Source organism: Electrophorus electricus, chromosome 24 (assembly GCF_013358815.1).
Source record: "Electrophorus electricus isolate fEleEle1 chromosome 24, fEleEle1.pri, whole genome shotgun sequence".
Classification (NCBI taxonomy): Eukaryota; Metazoa; Chordata; class Actinopteri; order Gymnotiformes; family Gymnotidae; genus Electrophorus; species Electrophorus electricus.
In genome coordinates this window covers 2604250-2622771 of record NC_049558.1, presented here as the reverse complement: position 1 = coordinate 2622771, position 18522 = coordinate 2604250, and the positions used below count along the sequence as shown (strand labels likewise).

General features: G+C 45.1%; 1 protein-coding gene across 3 annotated transcripts; it reads left to right on the top strand.

The window, feature by feature from the left end:
• Positions 1–992: 992 nt before the first annotated feature.
• Positions 993–17807, top strand: ube4b (ubiquitination factor E4B, UFD2 homolog (S. cerevisiae)). Of its 3 annotated transcripts, XM_027016328.2 has the most exons (29): positions 993–1277; positions 3385–3604; positions 5073–5208; positions 5734–5821; positions 6008–6152; positions 6277–6502; positions 6809–7279; positions 7796–7915; positions 8958–9099; positions 9498–9598; positions 9849–9963; positions 10373–10456; positions 10805–10861; positions 10964–11080; positions 11179–11277; positions 11495–11608; positions 12137–12335; positions 12643–12781; positions 13472–13571; positions 13735–13862; positions 13949–14047; positions 14220–14455; positions 14732–14858; positions 14983–15127; positions 15324–15458; positions 15941–16132; positions 16345–16519; positions 17201–17347; positions 17504–17807. In XM_027016328.2, exons 1-29 carry the CDS (start codon positions 1254–1256, stop codon positions 17569–17571), a joined length of 4149 nt encoding a protein of 1382 aa, XP_026872129.2. In that variant the 5' UTR covers positions 993–1253; the 3' UTR covers positions 17572–17807. The 3 variants fall into 3 exon arrangements, with proteins under 3 accessions (XP_026872129.2, XP_026872130.2, XP_026872131.1); XM_027016329.2 differs by lacking the exon at positions 6809–7279; XM_027016330.2 differs by lacking the exons at positions 6809–7279; positions 7796–7915.
• Positions 17808–18522: the final 715 nt, after the last annotated feature.

Here is an 18522-nt window from a genome sequence, read left to right as displayed (position 1 = left end):
TGAAAGAGGCACAGGCTTCCTAGTAGTTGAGCCTTTTCTAAGCTTATCCAATGTTATGTCATAAGAACACACCTCAGATTTATTTTGCACATCATATTCAGATCATTTGATAGTTATCAAGCATTTCAAGAGTTGGGAGTGGGCCAGAGCAAAGAAAACCCAAAACCGTGCAGAGACTTGCTTTATATGGGCTGCTGGAAATCCATTTTCTGATCATTATGCCACCACGAGAGGGCGACGTATGGGCCCGTATTAGTAAAATCGTGCTATTTTGCTAGTATTTGTTCTTTTCTTGGTTAGTTATTCGTACAACCTTATTCATCTGACCTTTTTGAACGTTGGTAGTGGTTTAAAGTTTCACGAAAACACCGTTTTTAGAAAAGGGGCCCGATTATTTGGGGAAAACAGTAAGCCTACATGGAGTACATAGACTGGATGTGAACTGGACAAAAGCGTTATAATAAAACATGCAACAGGTTGTGTGCTTTCTGATACTCTTTGCTGTGACAGTAAGTAGGCTTCCAATTTTCACAGCCAATTTTCTAAGCCATTGTTTGAGTGGTGAAATTTTGTGGAAGTTTACAGTGCAACAGAATTTGGAATATGATATAATGGTTGATCCAAGGGACATTTAAGCCTAAATGATAGATCACATTGGCAGGGAGAAAGAAAACAAACCAAGTGAATAGTGTATAAAACTGGCACCTGTTGATTAGAAAAACACGCTGGTTAAATATATTATCTAGATATAATAAAGGCATTAATCTCTCTTAGGTCTGAACACTGAAAGATATTTTATATTTTGATATATTTACACCACATATAGAGGGCCTGCAATTTGCGCTGTTAAAACCTCTTGGAAAAGAGAGGAGCGGTAATTCCCTCTTGGGAAGAAAGGAGAGGTTATTCCCTCTTGGAAAAAAGAGGAGAGGTAGCTTGAAGCTTGAAGCCGCAGCTTGAAATGTGTCGTGGCTGTGTCACGTGACCACAGAGCCAAAATGGCCGCGCTGGTGTTTTGACGAATAATACTTTTGTGTTTGTTTCATTCTTTAAAGAAATCGAATAGAAAACATATCAACTGCTGGAAAACACCCATATACTCAATGTTTTAATTTAAAAGCGTCACATAGACAATCACGGCTTATTGTTACTTGTTGTACTGTTTAGACTATGCACTTTTGGTTTTTATAAGATAGCTATAGCTAGCTGACTGGCTAGCAAGATTATTTAGCTTAAAAATAAAAAGAAAAGCGATGGAAGAGCTCAGCGCCGACGAGGTGAGACTTTTAAATCGTGTGTATACACTTATGTACGCCTCCTATTTACACGAGTAACGTAACGCTAGCGATGGTTGTATGCGTTTGGGTCGGTGTGTGTCACCCTTTCAGTCGAAGCGATGACTTGCTTGGTTAGCCTGCGAGCTAAGATGAAGAGACGACTCGCTGCGGGCTGCCCGCAAGTGTGTGTGTGTGTATGTGTATGTATGTATGTATATATATATATATATATATATATATATATATATATATATATATATATAAAATCAGTGTGTGTTTTTATTTCCATCTTCGAGTAATCTTATGTGGTGTGTGTGTGTGCCTCTCGTTTGGGAGAATTACACCTGGCCAAGCCTCAGCGAAACGATGGCTAGTGATGCTAACTAGCGTAGCTGGATCGTTAGCCTGCCACATTAGCCACTATATCTGATCGGGAGCGGGTAATATTTCCCTCAGACAGTCTTTTAAGGGGCAACTAATCGGTCGGCTTTACCCCTCTGCCCCATTGTCGTGACGTTACTGGAACGAAGCGTGGGTTAAAGAGCCCGAAACGACCGTGTGTTAATGGCGATGCGTTGTGAACAACGTGCCGTACCACTTGGTGTTTAAAACCAAAGCCGTGCTCCACAAGCTTTGGTCGATATGTGGCCAAGGCAACTTTGAATATTCTCTCCGGTGTTATGCTTTTGAGAAATTGATATATAGTTTTATTTAGTGGTATCGCGTTAAATGATTCTGTCGACAGAAATGATTCTGTCGACAGAAATGATTCTGTCCCCGTTACTGATGAATAAAGCTTAAATAAAAACATGCTTTAACCTGGCTACGTCGTACTGGTGCAATGTCTGCCCACATTTCTCTGGTTACTGCCTCAAAGTGGAAACGCAGATTTAAACAAATCCTGTTGCAGGTTTTTACTCAATACCATTACACTACTTCAGCATCTACTAGACCGTTAGGCCAGATATGTAAGGACAGAATTTACATACTTCTAATATCATCTTCTATATGAAAGCATAGTCACCATCACAGGGTAGCTACAAAGTTGGTGAAGAAAGAAAAGCAGCGCTTGCAGTTGTTACAGTTTGGGTAAACACATTTTAGGTGATGTGTCGATTTTGCCAGATTTATTAAACTAGCTTTGTAGGTGACCAGCTGACCACTTTGTCTACATCTTTGTGCTATGCTTTCAGCATCAGACACAAGCATTATGCCTCATCTCTGCTTTCAGAATTGTTTTAAAATGTATAAATAGATGCTGCTTGTAGATAATATAGTAATCTGGCCTACCGTACATGTTTATTTACATGTATAGCATTTAGCAGATGTTTAACAGACATTCTTGTCCACAGTGACTTACAGAAGTGCTTTGTTTATTCTTGTCGAAGTACCACTAGGCCCAAGTATAAGCATACCATCAGGCTAAAATATACATACATATAAAACAAAGGAATTTCTAAGATGATTACTAAATGCAGGATTAGGGATCATCTAAGTGCCTTTTGAAGAAAATGGTCTTTAGTCTACATTTGAAAACAGCAAGGACCTCTGCTGTATGGACAGGCAGTTCATTCCTCAACTGCTCTCTAATACAGACCATGGTTTGCTTTCTTTGTGGTTATCTGTGAAGAAATGAGTATTCAGATCTGCAATGACAGTATACATTCCTATAATTAAACTGCTAAAGTTCTGCTAACTGCTTGTTACAGATTTTTGGATGCACAGTAGACTGAACGAGGATGAGGCTAAATGATTCCAACATGCATTCATCTCTTAGCATATTGCTGTCAACCATTAGCTTATTGTTATATGTTCTCCAGCTCCTCTGAGTCACTGGAATGTGCAGTGATCACCCTAGCCTCCTGCACTATTTTGTTGTTGGCCAAAACATAACAATGATGGTGCTGAAGACTGAGGAAAAACTGTGCTTTGCGCCCCCCCCCCCCCCCCCCAGCCTTGGGCTTTTGTCAGTGTGTACCCTGTGTTTATGTGCTTTCACTGTGACTGGGTATTTCAATATTTAAGTTGATTTAATCTGAGTCATGAAAGGGGAACTGATTTAGCCACAAGGTATGAAACAGATTTAACCGACTGTTGTCTGATGCAGATCCGGAGAAGGCGACTGGCCCGGTTAGGCGGAGGCCAGACATCCCAGCCCACCACCCCTCTGAGCACCCCCCTGACGTCACCACAGAGAGAGACCCCCCCAGGTCCACTGCCAGGGCCCTCGGGGGCCTCGCCGCAACCTCTGCCACCAGCACCATCCCACACTCTGGGCCTCAATGCCCAAAATGTCACCCCTGCCACTTCTCCGATGGGGGCTTCAGGTAATGAGGATCTGGCTCGCCACCACTCACCACAACCTCCTCCGCCTAGCAGTGTGCAAAGATTTCTGCTTTTCAGAAAGTGGCTTTTATGTTTGGTTTTTGTATTGTGTTAGAAATCTGTTCTGGGCACATCCTGCCTGCTTGCAGCTTCTTCGGATTACTCCTCTTTAAACCGAAAGCAAGCGAACTGATATATTTCTTTACATGCTGCCTGTTGTTGCAGGAGAATGAGGGCTGCCCTGACAGCAATTGTAAATGGTGTGTTCAGGCCCACATTCATCAGGAACAGATTCAGTTAAATGCCACTGCACACTGCTTGGGCAGTATCTAGCGAGTCCGGTTTAGTCAGGCTAGCTCATGTAATGTAGGGGCAGACTAGCGTACCCTTTAGAGTCTCCTCTTGGTATTGTACGGATTCCTGTGTAACTGTCTTCTTTCTGCAACTCATGGAAGGAATCATTGGAGAGCATTTTAGTATCCAAGCAAGTAAAGTGTACCTGCCGTGTCCTGCTTAACATTAAAGGTAGTGGTCACCTTAAAAGTCTGCAGTTGTACTAGCAGGTCTCAGTTTACATTTACATTTATGGCATTTAGCTGACACTTTTATCCAAAGCGACTTAGTTATGTTTGAATACAGCCTGAGTAATTGAGGGTTAAGGGTCCTGACTGACTTATTACAACTGAAGAAACAGGGGTAGACTGAGATATTAAATCGTCAAATCCATTTTAAATTCAGGATGATGAGGCCTATTCTATAGTTTCAGTTAGTATATCAACATATCAGGCTGGTGACCCAAACTAGCTGAGCCTGTTAGGAGATTTTTTTAAACATTATTTTCTGCTTTGATTCAGATCCTTCCTCTGATGACACACAGCCTCTGTTATCTTATATTTCTGGGTACTAGGCATTTGGGGTGCATCCCAGCTTGTGCAAAATTTAATTTGAGTTGTCTTCAAATAGAGCAGTGTGCTATTGAGGCTGCCATTCAGTACAGCTGAGCTCGGAGCTCAGCAACACATGAAAGTGCAGGTTTAGCAAAGGCAAAATTGCTGCAGGGTTGTGCAGCTTTTCTCTACAACCAGGGGCAGCAGCAGCTAGGTGCATTCCAAAGCTCCCCCTCGTTGAGCTGTTTCTCTGTGACACTGTTTCTGGCATGTGAGAGCTTTCTAGACAGTTCTATGACTGGCTATTACAGGTCACGGCTGTCCAGTTGTATCATCAAGGCAGCTTGGATTTGCTAATGTCATGGGGCAGGGAGCTGTTTTAATAGGGTCGCTACCTTTTTAATGCAGGCAAGAAGGACTACCAAGCTCTACCCAAAATGCATATGGGTGACAATTGGCTGTTTTTATTGAGTATTAACTCCTGCATGCATTAGTTTTAAGTATTTCACGTTGCCAAAAACATGTTTCCACGAGGGACTGGCAGCCATAGACTTAGTGCTTCTGCTTCTGCTCTTTGCTGTAGGGGTGGCTTACCGTAGCCAGAGCAGCGAGGGGGTCAGCTCCCTCTCCAGCTCCCCGTCCAACAGCCTGGAGACCCAGTCTCAATCCCTGTCCCGCTCTCAAAGCATGGACATCGACACAGCGTCCTGTGAAAAGAGGTGAGGCTCCTTTTAGGCTCCAGGCTCCTGCTAATGGCTCCTAAAAAGTGAGCTAAGGCAAATGGGGGTGGGTGGGGGGGGGAGAGAATGAGACCAGTTTCAAATGAAAGTGCTTCATCCCCAGAACCAGGTTTCCAGAGTTGGGCCACTCTTGCTGGCAGCTCTTTCCACACTTGGCATTTCAGACTTCATTTGTCCTTCAGCCTGATAATGTGTGGAGACATGTGGAGGTGTCACTCACAAGACATCTAGATGTGCACCTGGCTCAAATCTTTGCACCTTTAACTCTGCAGTGGTTTAACTCGGTGCTGTTTTATATATCACTTGACTCAAAATTCTCCCTTGATGGTTGTCATGTGATTTACCTACTGTCATTTCCTAGAGCCATTACTTAAATCCGTGTACGTGTGTACGTGTGTACGTGTGTACGTGTGTGTGTGTGTGTGTGTGTGTGTGTGTGTGTGTGTGTGTGTGTGTGTGTGTGTGTGTGTACGTGTGTGTACAACCCTGTCCTGTGTTCCTCAGCATGTCCCAGGTGGATGTGGACTCAGGAATAGAGAACATGGAAGTTGAAGACAGCGACCGCAGGGAGAAGCGGAACCTGGCTGAGAAGGTGCTCTCAGACGGCACAGTGCCATCTGTCTCTTCATTACAACAGTAGTTGAGTTTTTGTAAATGCCTTGTTCAAAAGATTACTTACTAACTCTAAGAGGCTGAAGTGTTCAAACATTTGCTTCCCGAACCCATCAGTGCTGGTAAATGTGCAAGCAGCTTTGTTCATGCTCTTACCATTGTGCAGGACTCTTCATCTAACCCTGATGTGTCTGAGGAGCAGGCCTTGCAGCTCGTCTGCAAGATCCTTCGTGTCTCGTGGAAGGAGCAGGACCGCGATGTCATCTTTCTGCGCTCGCTTGCTGCTGAGTTCCAGCAGAACCCAAAAGATGGTGAGAGAGCACAAGCGCAGGGAAAGAAGGGAAGAGCTACTAACTGATGGATGCATGTCCTTGCTGTTATGGCCATAATAATGATTTGTTTGCCTGTGTTTTCCTATTTTTCTTCCTCCACTAGTCTATTCTGACTTCAAAGACCTGATTGGGCAGATCCTGATGGAAGTTCTTATGATGTCTACTCAGTCACGTGACTGCAACCCTTTTGCCAGCCTGACCGCCACATCACAGCCAATTGCTGCTGCCAAATCCCCAGACCACCACCTGACGCTTGTCCCGCCTTCTAGCCAGGGGAGCAGTCCCATGATGCCCTGTGGAGGCTCATTTGGTGCCAGCTCTCTGTCCAGGCAAGTGTAGGCAAACAATGAAGCCCATTCATGACATTTGTGCATGTGTCAATTTTTTTCTTTTTAAAAAATGTGCTTTGCAGCAAGTGAAGCCCAGTGTGTCTTGTATTTTTGATGTATCCAAGTCTTTTACGCCACATCTGACCTGCTCAAACATATTTGTTCAATCACCCATATTTCTGAGCACTCTAAATCTTCATTACCATTCACTTGACCTATTTTAATAGCGTCTTCCGATGTCTTCTCGTTTGTCATTTCCTATACTTTTCTATGTTTTATGCTCTGTGATTCTTGTTTTGTTTTCAGTCTGTATGGATGTAGTCCACACCCTCTTGCTCAAAGCTCTGCCAGGATGCGCGCTCCGCCTACACCCACACCCTCAGCCCCAGTTGTAGAGCCTCCGCCTGCAGCAGCCCTGCCCGCAGTTGGCTCGCAAGCGTTGCCTCGTGTTTCTCCCGGTCCACCAGCTCCACGCCTTCCCCCGAGCGCGCCCTCTGCTCCCTTGCCCATCTCTCAGAGATACAGACCCTACTCACTCAGCCCCTCCCAGGGCTTCTCCATACCCACGAGCTCCAGCCCCAGGTCTGGCCATGCAGGGCCCTCATCCGGGCTGCTCACTCCTACCCAACCCCCGGCTGTGCCCCCAAGCCCACAGCCTGCTCCGCTGACGTCCCCCCGACCCCGTACTCGCCAGCCAGCTGTCCCCTTCCCCATGTTGCCTGCCTCTCCCACCACTATGGCCAGACGGACTGCCGTGGCCGCCCGGATGCCCACTAGGTATCTTATTGTTGCGTTAGATGTGAAGCTTTGCCCGCTAAACCAATAATAACCCAACGCCGCACTCTGATAAAAGGGAAAATGTGCGTTGTTCTTTTTAACGAATCTGAGATATTCATGCATCAACCCGTTCTTTCGATAAGCTTACTGCCGTGAGCCACATTCCAGCAGCAGCTAACCTGCATGCGGTAAATTTTTAGGTGTTGGTTGAAAACCTCTAGGTTTTAGGATGTAGGACTTGGAATCAGTAGGCGTTTGTAAACCTCCACCCTCAGCCAGCTTCTCTGAAGTTTCCTTTATGTCATTCGCTCCTGCTCTGAAGTGCTTGATAAAAAGCTCACGCGCATACTTCAGCCTTCATCCTGCACGGTGGCCTTTGCAGTCAGTAAACGTTAAACCCAACGTGCCTTTGATAGCAGTCCGTTTGTGCGTTCTGATCGTGTTGAGAAGTGCCATTAAAGCCTCTCCTCTTGTCCGTCTCCTCTCCTCCTGCCCTGCGCTCTGCCACTACGCCAGCCCGTTTTCTCTCCTCTTCTTTGCCCTGTCTGACGTGTCTCAGGACAGCAGTGATGAAGAGCTGGAGGAAGAGGAGGAGGAGGAGGAGGAGGATTTTTCTGGGGTTCAGTTTGGGTCAAGGTACCAGTGCCAGTGTGTGTTGCATGCTTCAGCGTGCTGCCTGGCCACTAACAGAAGCACATTGTGCCCTGTGCTGGCAAAAAACAGAGCTGGGCGTAAAGACAGCGTTAAGACAGCCCCGCGGCTTCAGTGAACCGGTATTTGATGTAGGTGGTATGTGTTTTGTTTTTTTTGTTTGTTTTTTCTTCCCCATTTTCATCATGCATTGCATTTTTATGCTGAGGTGAGCAGAGAGAAAAAAGATGCATATTTTTGCCTTCCGCAACAGTGTTGTGGCAGATGGTTGCTGAGGCCTTTGTTTTCAGACAATGTCAACAGCGTCACCAGGATTTGGAACTAATGTCAGCTTGCGGCATAAAAATGATGCAGCTGAACTTAACACCTTAGAACACCTGTTTGTGTCTGTCATTCCCTGTCTGTGCCCTTGACTTTAGAGCTGCCCTGGCCTTTGGGTAGCGGCTTGTAATACGCAGTTTATGAGCTTAATCCGTGCGGAATGGATGAATAACATGACTAATGAGAGAGGCAGAGGTGTGCTGTGGAGTGTGTCCTCTCACCTGGGAATCCGCCACTAATGCATGCTGCATCAGGCAGGAGGCGTGTTCACTTCTTGCAGGCTGCTGTTTTCACTGCCATGGTGTGAGGTGCTTTGCTTTGATTGGGTCGTGCTTCTTTGGTGCTGATCAAAGAGAATTTGGTCCTTTTTGTGTCAGGCTCTTCTTTGTGAAAGCTGTTAGCTACCTTGAGAAAAAATAGAAGCAATGAAAAAAGCTATTTAAGGTGTTTTTTTTATTGACCAAGTTTTTTTGGGGGTGGGGTTGTTCAACCTAATAAAAAAGGAATTTTGTGCTTTTGCACACTGCATCTACCCAGGACCTTGGCTAAAATGTTGCTTTTAAACAAAGCTTCTCAAACTTTTTCCCTACAGGATAGCCTGCGATTGCATTATATATAATTTCTCCGAGCAGGTCTGTGTTCTGTCCCTGGGTTGTGATGGAATGCCTCCATCTCTCTGCGTCTGTCTCCGTCTCTCCTCCTCCAGCCTGGGTGCTTCCACTGGGGCGATGACCTGTGACTCTGGCGGAGACCGTTTCACCATCGAAGCGTGCAAAGAGACGGAGATGCTGAACTACCTCATCGAGCGCTTCGACAGTGTGGGCATGGAGGAGAGGAAGGCTCCCAAGGTAGCAGCTCTTCACATGTAGCCTGTGTGTAAAACCTGACTCCTGAGACTATGCAAAAATAAGACCATGGCCAATAACAAGAGAGAACACAACTACAGCAAAAATAAGAACAGCAACAATAAAGGGATTGAATATGCAATACAGCTAATATGAGTGGACTTCAGTGCAAACAGGATTAATAGGCAATAGTGCTTTCAGTGTATGTTTACTGTTGTTTCACCATGTCACTACACTTCTTGGATCAAAAGAGAATTTCCCTCCCCCAAGTTATGTGCACTCTTGTAGTGAAAGAAAAACTCGTCTCACCACTGAGCCTCAGGGTACTCCGCTCCTCAGGATGGGGGTTGTAGCCAACTGCTGCGTTTCCTTATTATGGATGACATTTTGTGATGTTGCAGATGTGCAGTCAGCCAGTGGCGAGTCAGCTGCTCAGCAACATACGTTCCCAGTGTATTTCCCATGCTGCTCTTGTGCTCCAGGGTGCCCTCACCCAGCCCAGGTCAGTGCGTGCAGGCAGCCTTTGACCCTTGCTACTCCTTTGGTACCGCAGTCTGTGTAGGATGGCCTAAACAATCGTTTTTAACTCTCAGTATCAGCAAAGTCATGAGTCATCTTAATCCTTTCATTTTTTTCCTCATTTTTTCCCTCTTTTTAAAACAGTATGGCATCTTACTTTACTTTTACTTTGATGTATTTAGACATGTGGGGAGTTTGAGCTGGGTGTGACTTTCATGGCCAATTTCTCCCAGGGCCCCTCTGCAGCCTTCCCTGCTGGTACCGTACATGCTGTGCCGGAACCTTCCGTACGGCTTCATCCAGGAGCTGGTGCGCATGACTCACCAGGAGGACGAGATGTTTAAACAGGTCGGTGGTGCAGCGCACGCCACATGCTGATTTGGTTTCGTGTTTGAAGCTGAGGGAGAGCAGGATATAATTGATGTGGCATTCTTAGTGGCATTAAATTCGCTTTTGAAGACAGCCAGACTTGTTTTCATGGGGGAGGAGAAAAAAACAACCAGAAAGTGTCATGGTCAAAGCCTGATAATCCTCACCTTTTGAAAGCATAACTTTACTTAACCAAGGTCATATCCAATGTCACTTTCTGTGATACGTTCTTACTGCGTCATAATGCAGCAAGGTTGTGCAGATTTACAACTTGCTAAAGTGCGTCCGTAGTTGTTCCCGTCATGCATGGGATTGTTTTTTGGTAGCGGTGGCTCCATGTTCTCCTGCTTCCAGCACGGCGGACTGTGACTCTCCTTTCCTCTTCCAGATCTTCGTCCCCATTCTCCAAGGGCTTGGATTAGCTGTGAAAGAGTGCTCCTTTGACAGCGACAACTTTAAGTACCCTCTGATGGTAAGAGAAGGATGGCCATCCAAAGCTTAATGTGCCGCGCGTTATGTAGTCCAGTAGCAGCGTGTCCTCAGGAAGAATGAATGCAGACTATTGATTTATCTCTAATTGCTTGTTTTTCCTCCCATAGCCTAGACTGACCTGCTGCGTTGAATAAAGTTGCAGACTAGATTACATCGCAAACCATGTCTAGAACAGATTGAGTCCAAAAAAAAAGGGTGGTAGATTTCATCTTGCAGAATTTTGGCATCTATAAAAATGAGACACGCTTTCATGCAAGGCCACTCAACAGGCACTTTCATACAGCATATAGCCATTTATTGTTTTGGTGTTGTTTTGTTTGTGAAACAGGCTTTAGCTGAGCTTTGTGAAATCAAGTTTGGAAAGACTCACCCTATGTGCAATTTGGTAAGTCAGACCAAATTCATAACTGGCAAGTTTTAGACTGGCTAGAGTGAATATGAATGGTTTTGGAAAATTGTGTGTGTGTGTGTGTGTGTGTTTCTCTAGATCACATCTCTGCCACTGTGGTGCCCTGATTCTTTGAGTCCTGGTGCAGGCAGAGAGATACAGAGGCTCTCTTTTCTAGGAGCCTTCTTTAGTCTTTCTGTCTTCGCAGAGGACGATGTGAGTCCCTTTTTTAAATATAACGTCCAAAGTTAACACAGTCAACATGCTGTGCTGCTCAGAAGTGGTCCCTAACGCAATGCATGCTGCTTTGTTAGACCAAGGTTGGAGACAAGTACTTCTCAGGCCCTGCTATCACCATGGAGAACACACGCGTGGTCAGTCAGTCTCTGCAGCATTATCTGGAGTCAGCCAGGGTGAGTGCTCCAGCTTGGCACTCATGCATTTTTAATCAACCGCTCCAATCAATCAGGGGGAACATTGGCTAGAATAGTCTTTTTATAGTGCAGAGGTGCTGGTGGGTGTTTTTGTGGGGTGGGGGGTGGGGGGTCTTTTTGCCCTGTGAGGAAGAACTAGTCTGATAAATTAAAGTATGCCTCTCGCACATTTTGTCTGTGGCTTTGTGATCTTCAGGGCGACTTGTTTAAAGTCCTCCACAACCTCCTGCTGAATGGAGAGACGAGGGAGGCGGCTCTGAGCTACATGGCAGCTGTGGTGAATCGTAATGTGAAGAAGGCTCAGATGCAGGTATGACTCATTTATGACGAGGACACTTGCCAAAAGCAAACGTGAGCTACTCTTGCCAGATAAGAGAGAGATCCATACATGTTTTGACACTTCTGATATGCCTGCACAAGATATCGTTTGTTCGTCTTCATCAGTACCATGGCCTTTGCAATACTAATGTCTCAGAATATGCAAATGTCCCTTCCCACAAATCCCATGTGTGTCCCCCCTCTGTGCACTGTGAGCATCTTGACTGATATGAGATATTCCAGATAAATGCTCCATGGGTGTTTTTGATGAATCATGGTATTCATCCAACACATGTAATTATCCAACATATAATCCAACACGTAATTACTTTTGGTTAAAATAATGCAGGGTAATCTTTAACCAAATTTAAAAGACTTGCCATTGTGTTCTAACATAGTTCACGGAACATCACAACGTAATTGTTTCATGGTGCCGGAGTAACTTCAGAAGTTCCACAGGCGGACAGTTCCAGCGCATGCTGATGTGTGTTTGATTCTCGCCTGGTGGACTTGACTGCAGACGGATGACAAGCTGGTGTCCACGGACGGCTTCATGATGAACTTCCTGTGGGTGCTGCAGCAGCTGAGTATGAAGATTAAGCTGGAGACGGTGGACCCCCTCTACATCTTCCACCCCAAGTGTCGACTGAATGTGAGCCTCGAAGAGACACGTGTCAAAGCCACCATAGAGGAGCTGAAGAGCTGGCTCACAGATATGCGTGAGTGCGATGACCCAGGGCCCACTGTGTCAGCCTTTGATTAGCCGCTCTATAACCGTCACTCAGCTGGGTGGAAAATATCCTCAGTGCCAGGCAAGGTTTTAGGTCTCTTCGGCTGCTAACACACCATAGCTAGTCTCATCAAAAGCTCTGCAGTTCCCTGGTTCGGGTGTATGGCAAGCTTGGACATGGCAAAAACCTGAACTGGACTGGGTTGAGATCACGAAGATTGTCAGGTTCTTTCTTTGGACAGCTACTCTGTATTTGTGACCCGTCTTTCTGTCATCCACCCCTGTCCATTCCGCAGATGAAGACCCTTCCAAGTTTTGTGAGCCCAAATTCCCTACAGAGTGTTTTTTCCTGACACTCCATGCACACCACCTGTCCATCTTACCTGGGTGCCGCCGCTATATACGCAGACTAAGGGCCATCAGAGACCTAAACAGGTACATGTGCAGCTACCCAGATAAAAACATCCATGTTCAGAGCTTCAGAAATGGAAAAATGTTTTTGTCTGTAGGATCTTGTATTACACTTTTAAAACGATGTTTTAAGTGTTTGAAGTTTCTGAAGTGTTTGAGAGCTATACTGCTGTGCTGACTACACAGCTCATCTGATTTGCTCCAAAAGCCTTTCTTGTTTAAGCCAACGATGAGCTGTCATTTTTGTACTTTTCAGGTGGTTTAAAATTTGTTTGTTTTCAAATAATACCTGTAATTACACCTTCTGTGGACTAATGCAGCATTAGACAGCCAATCAATCCTCTTATATTAGAACTAAAAGGAGATTGCAGTCATTGTTGGTTAAGTTGTTTTTCCTGATGCTAGTCTCTTCTGTGTGGCTACTTCCCCCTACTGTTGGTCCCCATAATGACCCTCCCTTGATTCTTCAGGATTGTATTTATTTAGAGTTGGGACTAATGAAGGGGTGTGTGTGTGTGTGTGTGTGTGTGTGTGTGTGTGCATGTGCATGTGCGTGTGTGTGTGTGTGTGTGTGTGTGTGTGTGTGTGTGCGTGCATGTGCGTGCATGTGCGTGTGTGCGTGCGTGCGTGTGTGCGTGCGTGCGTGTGTGTGTGTGTGTGTGTGTGTGTGTGTGTGTGTGTGTGTGTGTGTGTGTGTGTGTGTGTGTGTTACAGGACTGTAGAAGAACTGAAGAACAGTGAGAGCCAGTGGAAGGACTCCCCGCTGGCCAGTCGGCACAGAGAGATGCTGAAGAGATGCAAAACCCAGCTCAAGGTTTCTCTTCCAAGTGAAAAACTAATAATCCGCAATTGAGATCCACATATCTAATGAAAGCAAACTCTTAACGCACACTGTATAATCTCGTCTAAAAATGCTTGTGGTTGGGGTTTAGTCCATCGGTCATAATGATGCTGTGCATCTCTTGCTGCGCTTGTAGAAACTTGTGCGCTCGAAAGCCTGTTCTGATGCCGGCCTGCTGGACGAGAGCCTGCTGCGTAGATGCCTCCAGTTCTATGGCATGCTCATTCAGCTCCTCCTACGCATGGCAGACCCCGCCTACCCAAAGTCAGTTGCTGCCCACTTTACCTCTAGAACCTCCCCTTCTCTGGGTCTGCTTCGCATATCTCCCTCACACTCTGCTCCTGTTACAGCGTCGCCCTGCCCCTCAGTCCTGACATCCCCAAGAGCTTTGCCGCCCTGCCTGAGTTTTACATTGAAGACGTTGCCGAGTTCCTGCTTTTCATTGTGCAGTAAGTTGACCACATTACAGCTGGGCATATGATGAATGAATACATTATTAATGTCTCCAGGTGGGGGGAGGCGAGCGTTTCAAAAACTAAATTGAAATTAGCCACTTTTACTTTTGCGGTGAATTTGGGAGCTGCCGGTGTTAAGTGGCTAGTATTCCACTCTCTTCTCTAGGTATTCTCCTCAGGTTCTGTATGAGCCCTGCACTCAGGACATCGGAACCTTCCTGGTGGTGTTCATCTGCAGTCAGAACTACATCAGGAACCCCTACCTGATCGCTAAGCTGGTGGAAGTATTGTTTGTTACTAACCCGGCAGTGCAGCCCCGCACCCAGCGCTTCTCTGAGATGATCGAGAACCACCCCCTGTCTGTCAATCAGCTTGTCCCCGCCCTCATGAAGTTCTACACGGGTTAGTGGGCTGGCTGCACTTGTAAACCTTTTGGTTGACTTTCAGTCTTTCTCAGTGTTCATATAAGCTTTTTGTAGGATGCACTCTTTTTGTCATGCAAACAGCTGTCTTTACACATCCTTGTAATCTGTTTTTTTTCTAGTAGTTCTAAGTATTAATTTTAAATAGTAATGGAAATATGAAAAACAAACATTTGGTTTTCCCTCTTGAACTTTAGAGGAAACCTTGGCACTGAATGTTGTGTGTTTTCTTTAACAATTACATTTTTCTCTCTAGATGTGGAACACACCGGAGCTACAAGTGAATTCTATGACAAGTTCACCATCCGTTACCACATAAGCACCATCTTTAAGAGCCTTTGGCAAAACATTGGCCATCATGGCACCTTCCTTGAGGAGTTCAAGTGAGATTATTTTCTGTAGCTTTGTTTCATTTGTTAAGATACAAATGCACGTGCAATTAAATCGGCCACTACAATCGAACTATTTTTTAAAGTAGTAGTAGTATATAACTCTCTCTCGCTATAGTTCGGGGAAGCAGTTTGTGCGCTACATCAACATGCTGATAAATGACACCACTTTCCTGCTGGACGAGAGCCTGGAGTCGCTCAAACGCATTCATGAGATCCAGGAGGAGATGAAGAACAAAGAACAATGGGACCAGCTGCCTAGGGTGAGCACCCAGCGAGGCCCTCACCCTGGCCTTCACCCATCACTGAGTGGCGATTTCTGTTAAAAGGCATTTTTATTCTGTGATGAAGTCTGAACTGTGACCAGAAAGCCAGCTCTTAATTTCATGCTGGCCCATGCCCTTGCCATTAAGCTCTGTCCTTCCCATGCATTGATTTGATTGGTCGTGCTCTCTCCAGGAGCAGCAGCACAGCCGCCAGTCCCAACTGACTCAGGATGAGAGGGTGTCTCGCTCCTACCTGGCCTTAGCCACAGAGACCGTGGACATGTTTCACATTCTCACCAAGCAGGTCCAGAAGCCCTTCCTGCGCCCTGTGAGTCCTCGCCCAGTGCCCTCATGCTGCCTTAAATGCATCCTGTAACTGATCAGTGTCAGCCAAATCTGAAAAGAGCGCCCTATATTATAGTGGTTTCTGTGCAATCCAGCAGGAGAGGGGCGTTGTCAGTGACAACATGGCTCCATATCTGGGTCACGAGAGTGGATAGCATGTGAAAATGAAATGAAATGAAGTTCTAATGGTCAGTTTTGGTAAATGGGTAACAGCAGAGGCTTAGTCTGCACCTGTTCTCATGTAAATGAAGCTTCTGCTCTCTGATCACTGCAGGTATTTATAGGCTCATATGAAAGTTGAGCTGCTGCCAGCTATCGCCTGAAGTTTATTTAGAGAGGGTGTGAAAGGACGCCTGCTCACTCTTAATAAGTGAATACTGTGTGCACGGACTAATTATACGCTGTGATTCAAATTACTGAATGCCTTGTTGCGATTGCCGAGATATTTTCTGCTGTACCGGACAGGAGCTGGGCCCACGGCTGGCTGCAATGCTGAACTATAACCTTCAGCAGCTGTGTGGGCCCAAGTGCCGTGACCTGAAGGTGGAGAACCCAGAAAAATACGGTTTCGAACCCAAGAAGCTGTTGGACCAGCTCACTGATATCTACCTGCAGCTGGACTGTGCTCGCTTTGCTAAAGCCATTGCTGATGATCAGGTGTGCTCCAGGTTGCTCATGGCCTGAGCAACAGCTTTAAAATTACCCTCTGGGATTTGGTGTAAATGTTCAGTTGTACAGAATCAATAGGGAGAAATCAATGGTTTGTCCCTTGAGACAACAAAGTAAAATGTTTTTTTTCCTCCTCTTTTTTCCCCCTCCTCTTTGCTCTTTCTTTGTGTTTTTTTTTTTGTTTCTTCACCTACCATAAGAGATCATACAGCAGGGAACTCTTTGAGGAAGTGATTTCCAAAATGAGGAAGGCGGGCATTAAGTCCAGCATTGCAATCGAGAAGTTTAAGCTGCTCTCGGAGAAGGTAGAGGAGATAGTGGCTCGCAACTCCCAGTCCGAGATGGACTACAGCGACGCTCCTGATGAGTTTAAAGGTGAGGGAATGAACTTCGCCGTGCTCTGTTACAGTCCAGGCAGAGTGGCAACGCTCACTGAAAGATATGGGCCGGAACCTTGAACCACAAACTGTACATAATCTACTAGTATCGACTAGTATCCACCTGTGTTCCAGACAGCGGATCGCTGATAATTATTGTGCTGTGCGCTGCTTTAGCTTGCGCAGACTGGCCCACAGACTCCAAAGATCATGTGTAAAACTCAACTCCAGCAAGAGGCTTTAACATGTTCTCATACTCCAAATAAGGAGTTATTTTATAGTTTGTAAAAGTTAACTAGTTGACTGTTTTTTGCTTACTAATGAGAATGGCCTCTTTTAAACAGTTGTTTTGGAATATCCTGCATTAAAAAAAGTCAATTTTTTTTCCTATAAAAAGAAAATTGTAAAAATGTCACAGTTGGTGTAGTAGCATCAGTTTAACTTTTTTTTTCTTTGTTTTATTTTGTTTTTTTTTGGTTTTTTCTTTGTGCCATGTAGTGTGGCTGACGACTCTCTTTCAAAAGGGTAGCTTGGCTATAGCTTCTCTGCTTTAAATCATAAGTAGCTTGTAGCTGCAATTTGAAAGCAGTTCTAGTTTCTAAGTAACAGTAGGGTCGGATGCTACTGGATCTTGTCAGAAGTGACAAATAACCCTGGGCTTTCCCCCCTCACATGACAGACCCTCTGATGGACACCTTGATGACTGACCCTGTGCAGCTCCCTTCTGGGAACATTATGGACCGAGCCATCATCCTGCGTCACCTCCTCAACTCGCCCACTGACCCCTTTAACAGGCAGCCTCTCACAGAAAGCATGCTGGAGTCAGGTACACTGTGGTTCCCCATTGTGCACTGCCCCTTGTTTCAGGTCTCTAAGGTGGGGTGTGGGTGAGTGTGTGGGGGTGGGGGTAGGTGTGGGGGTGGGGGTGGGGGGGTTTGGGGGGTTGTGGGTGTGCATGCTAAACTGTGTGTTTCTGGTCCAGTTCCAGAGCTGAAGGAACGCATCCAGGCCTGGATGAGGGAGAAGCAGGGTGGACGCTTTTCCCAGTGAGCCACTCTGCCTGCTGTTTAGGGACATTTGCACCACACCACAATTTGACAGTGAGCAGATTGAGGGGGAGGGGGGGATGCAAAGAAGAAAAAGAAGAAGAAGAAGAGGAGAGAAACTGTCATGAAAACTAAATAGATTTTTCTCCCCTGGTCCTTTTTTTGTTTTCTTGGGCCGTTATCTTAAAGTCTCTAGGCTCTAAATTGAAGCAGCATAATAAAGTTTAGACTTTTAAAAGGTTTTGCTTATGACTTTGTATATATTACCTATATACATATATTTAATTGTGTGAATGCATACAAAGGTGTAGCAAGACTAGGTTTCACAAACTAGACCTATGAGGAGAAAAAAAATTAAGATGTATTTAAAAAAAAAAATCCTAAAGTCAGATTGGTATACATCCTGTTTTCTTTTGAGTTTAAGATATTGTATTTGGCTTGAAGAGTGAATTGAAAGTAAGGGAAAATGTTTAGGATGGGAGACAAAAGCATTTAATGCATTTTGAAGCCCTTTTGAATTTTGTTAATCCAAAACCATTAAACCTAAGTGCTTTGGATAAAATACATTAATTCTAAGTACTGGTCATAGTCATAACGTTTACAAACCCTGGCTTCAGATGTGCCCTTAACATATGGAAAAAATTAAAGCAAAAATCTTGGAAAATGGGGGAAACTTTTTTTTTTAATTTATTTTTATTATTATTTTTTTTTTTTGCTTGAAATGAACATGTGGTTGTCTTGTAGGAAATGCAAGTATAGATGTTGATGTCATTTGTGGATGACAGAATCTATAGTGAGAGTGTCATTTCCCTTGTTGCTCTCTCCGATCATGTCTGCATGGCCTGAAGTACAAGGCCCACTCGAGCGCCTCATCTTATATTTCCATAGTGTTAAAACCTGACCAGGAGAGAGAATGTGAAAAGTTTGCTTATAGCATGATGGTTGTGAAAAAAGA

Bases quoted from the DNA above. Each gene is read 5' to 3' on its own strand.
- ube4b (XM_027016328.2), top strand. From the start codon at position 1,254: ATGGAAGAGCTCAGCGCCGACGAG. The intron at 9,599-9,848 runs GTCAGTGCGTGC...AATTTCTCCCAG, and splicing joins GGTGCCCTCACCCAGCCCAG to GGCCCCTCTGCAGCCTTCCC. The intron at 15,128-15,323 runs GTGAGCACCCAG...TGCTCTCTCCAG, and splicing joins AATGGGACCAGCTGCCTAGG to GAGCAGCAGCACAGCCGCCA.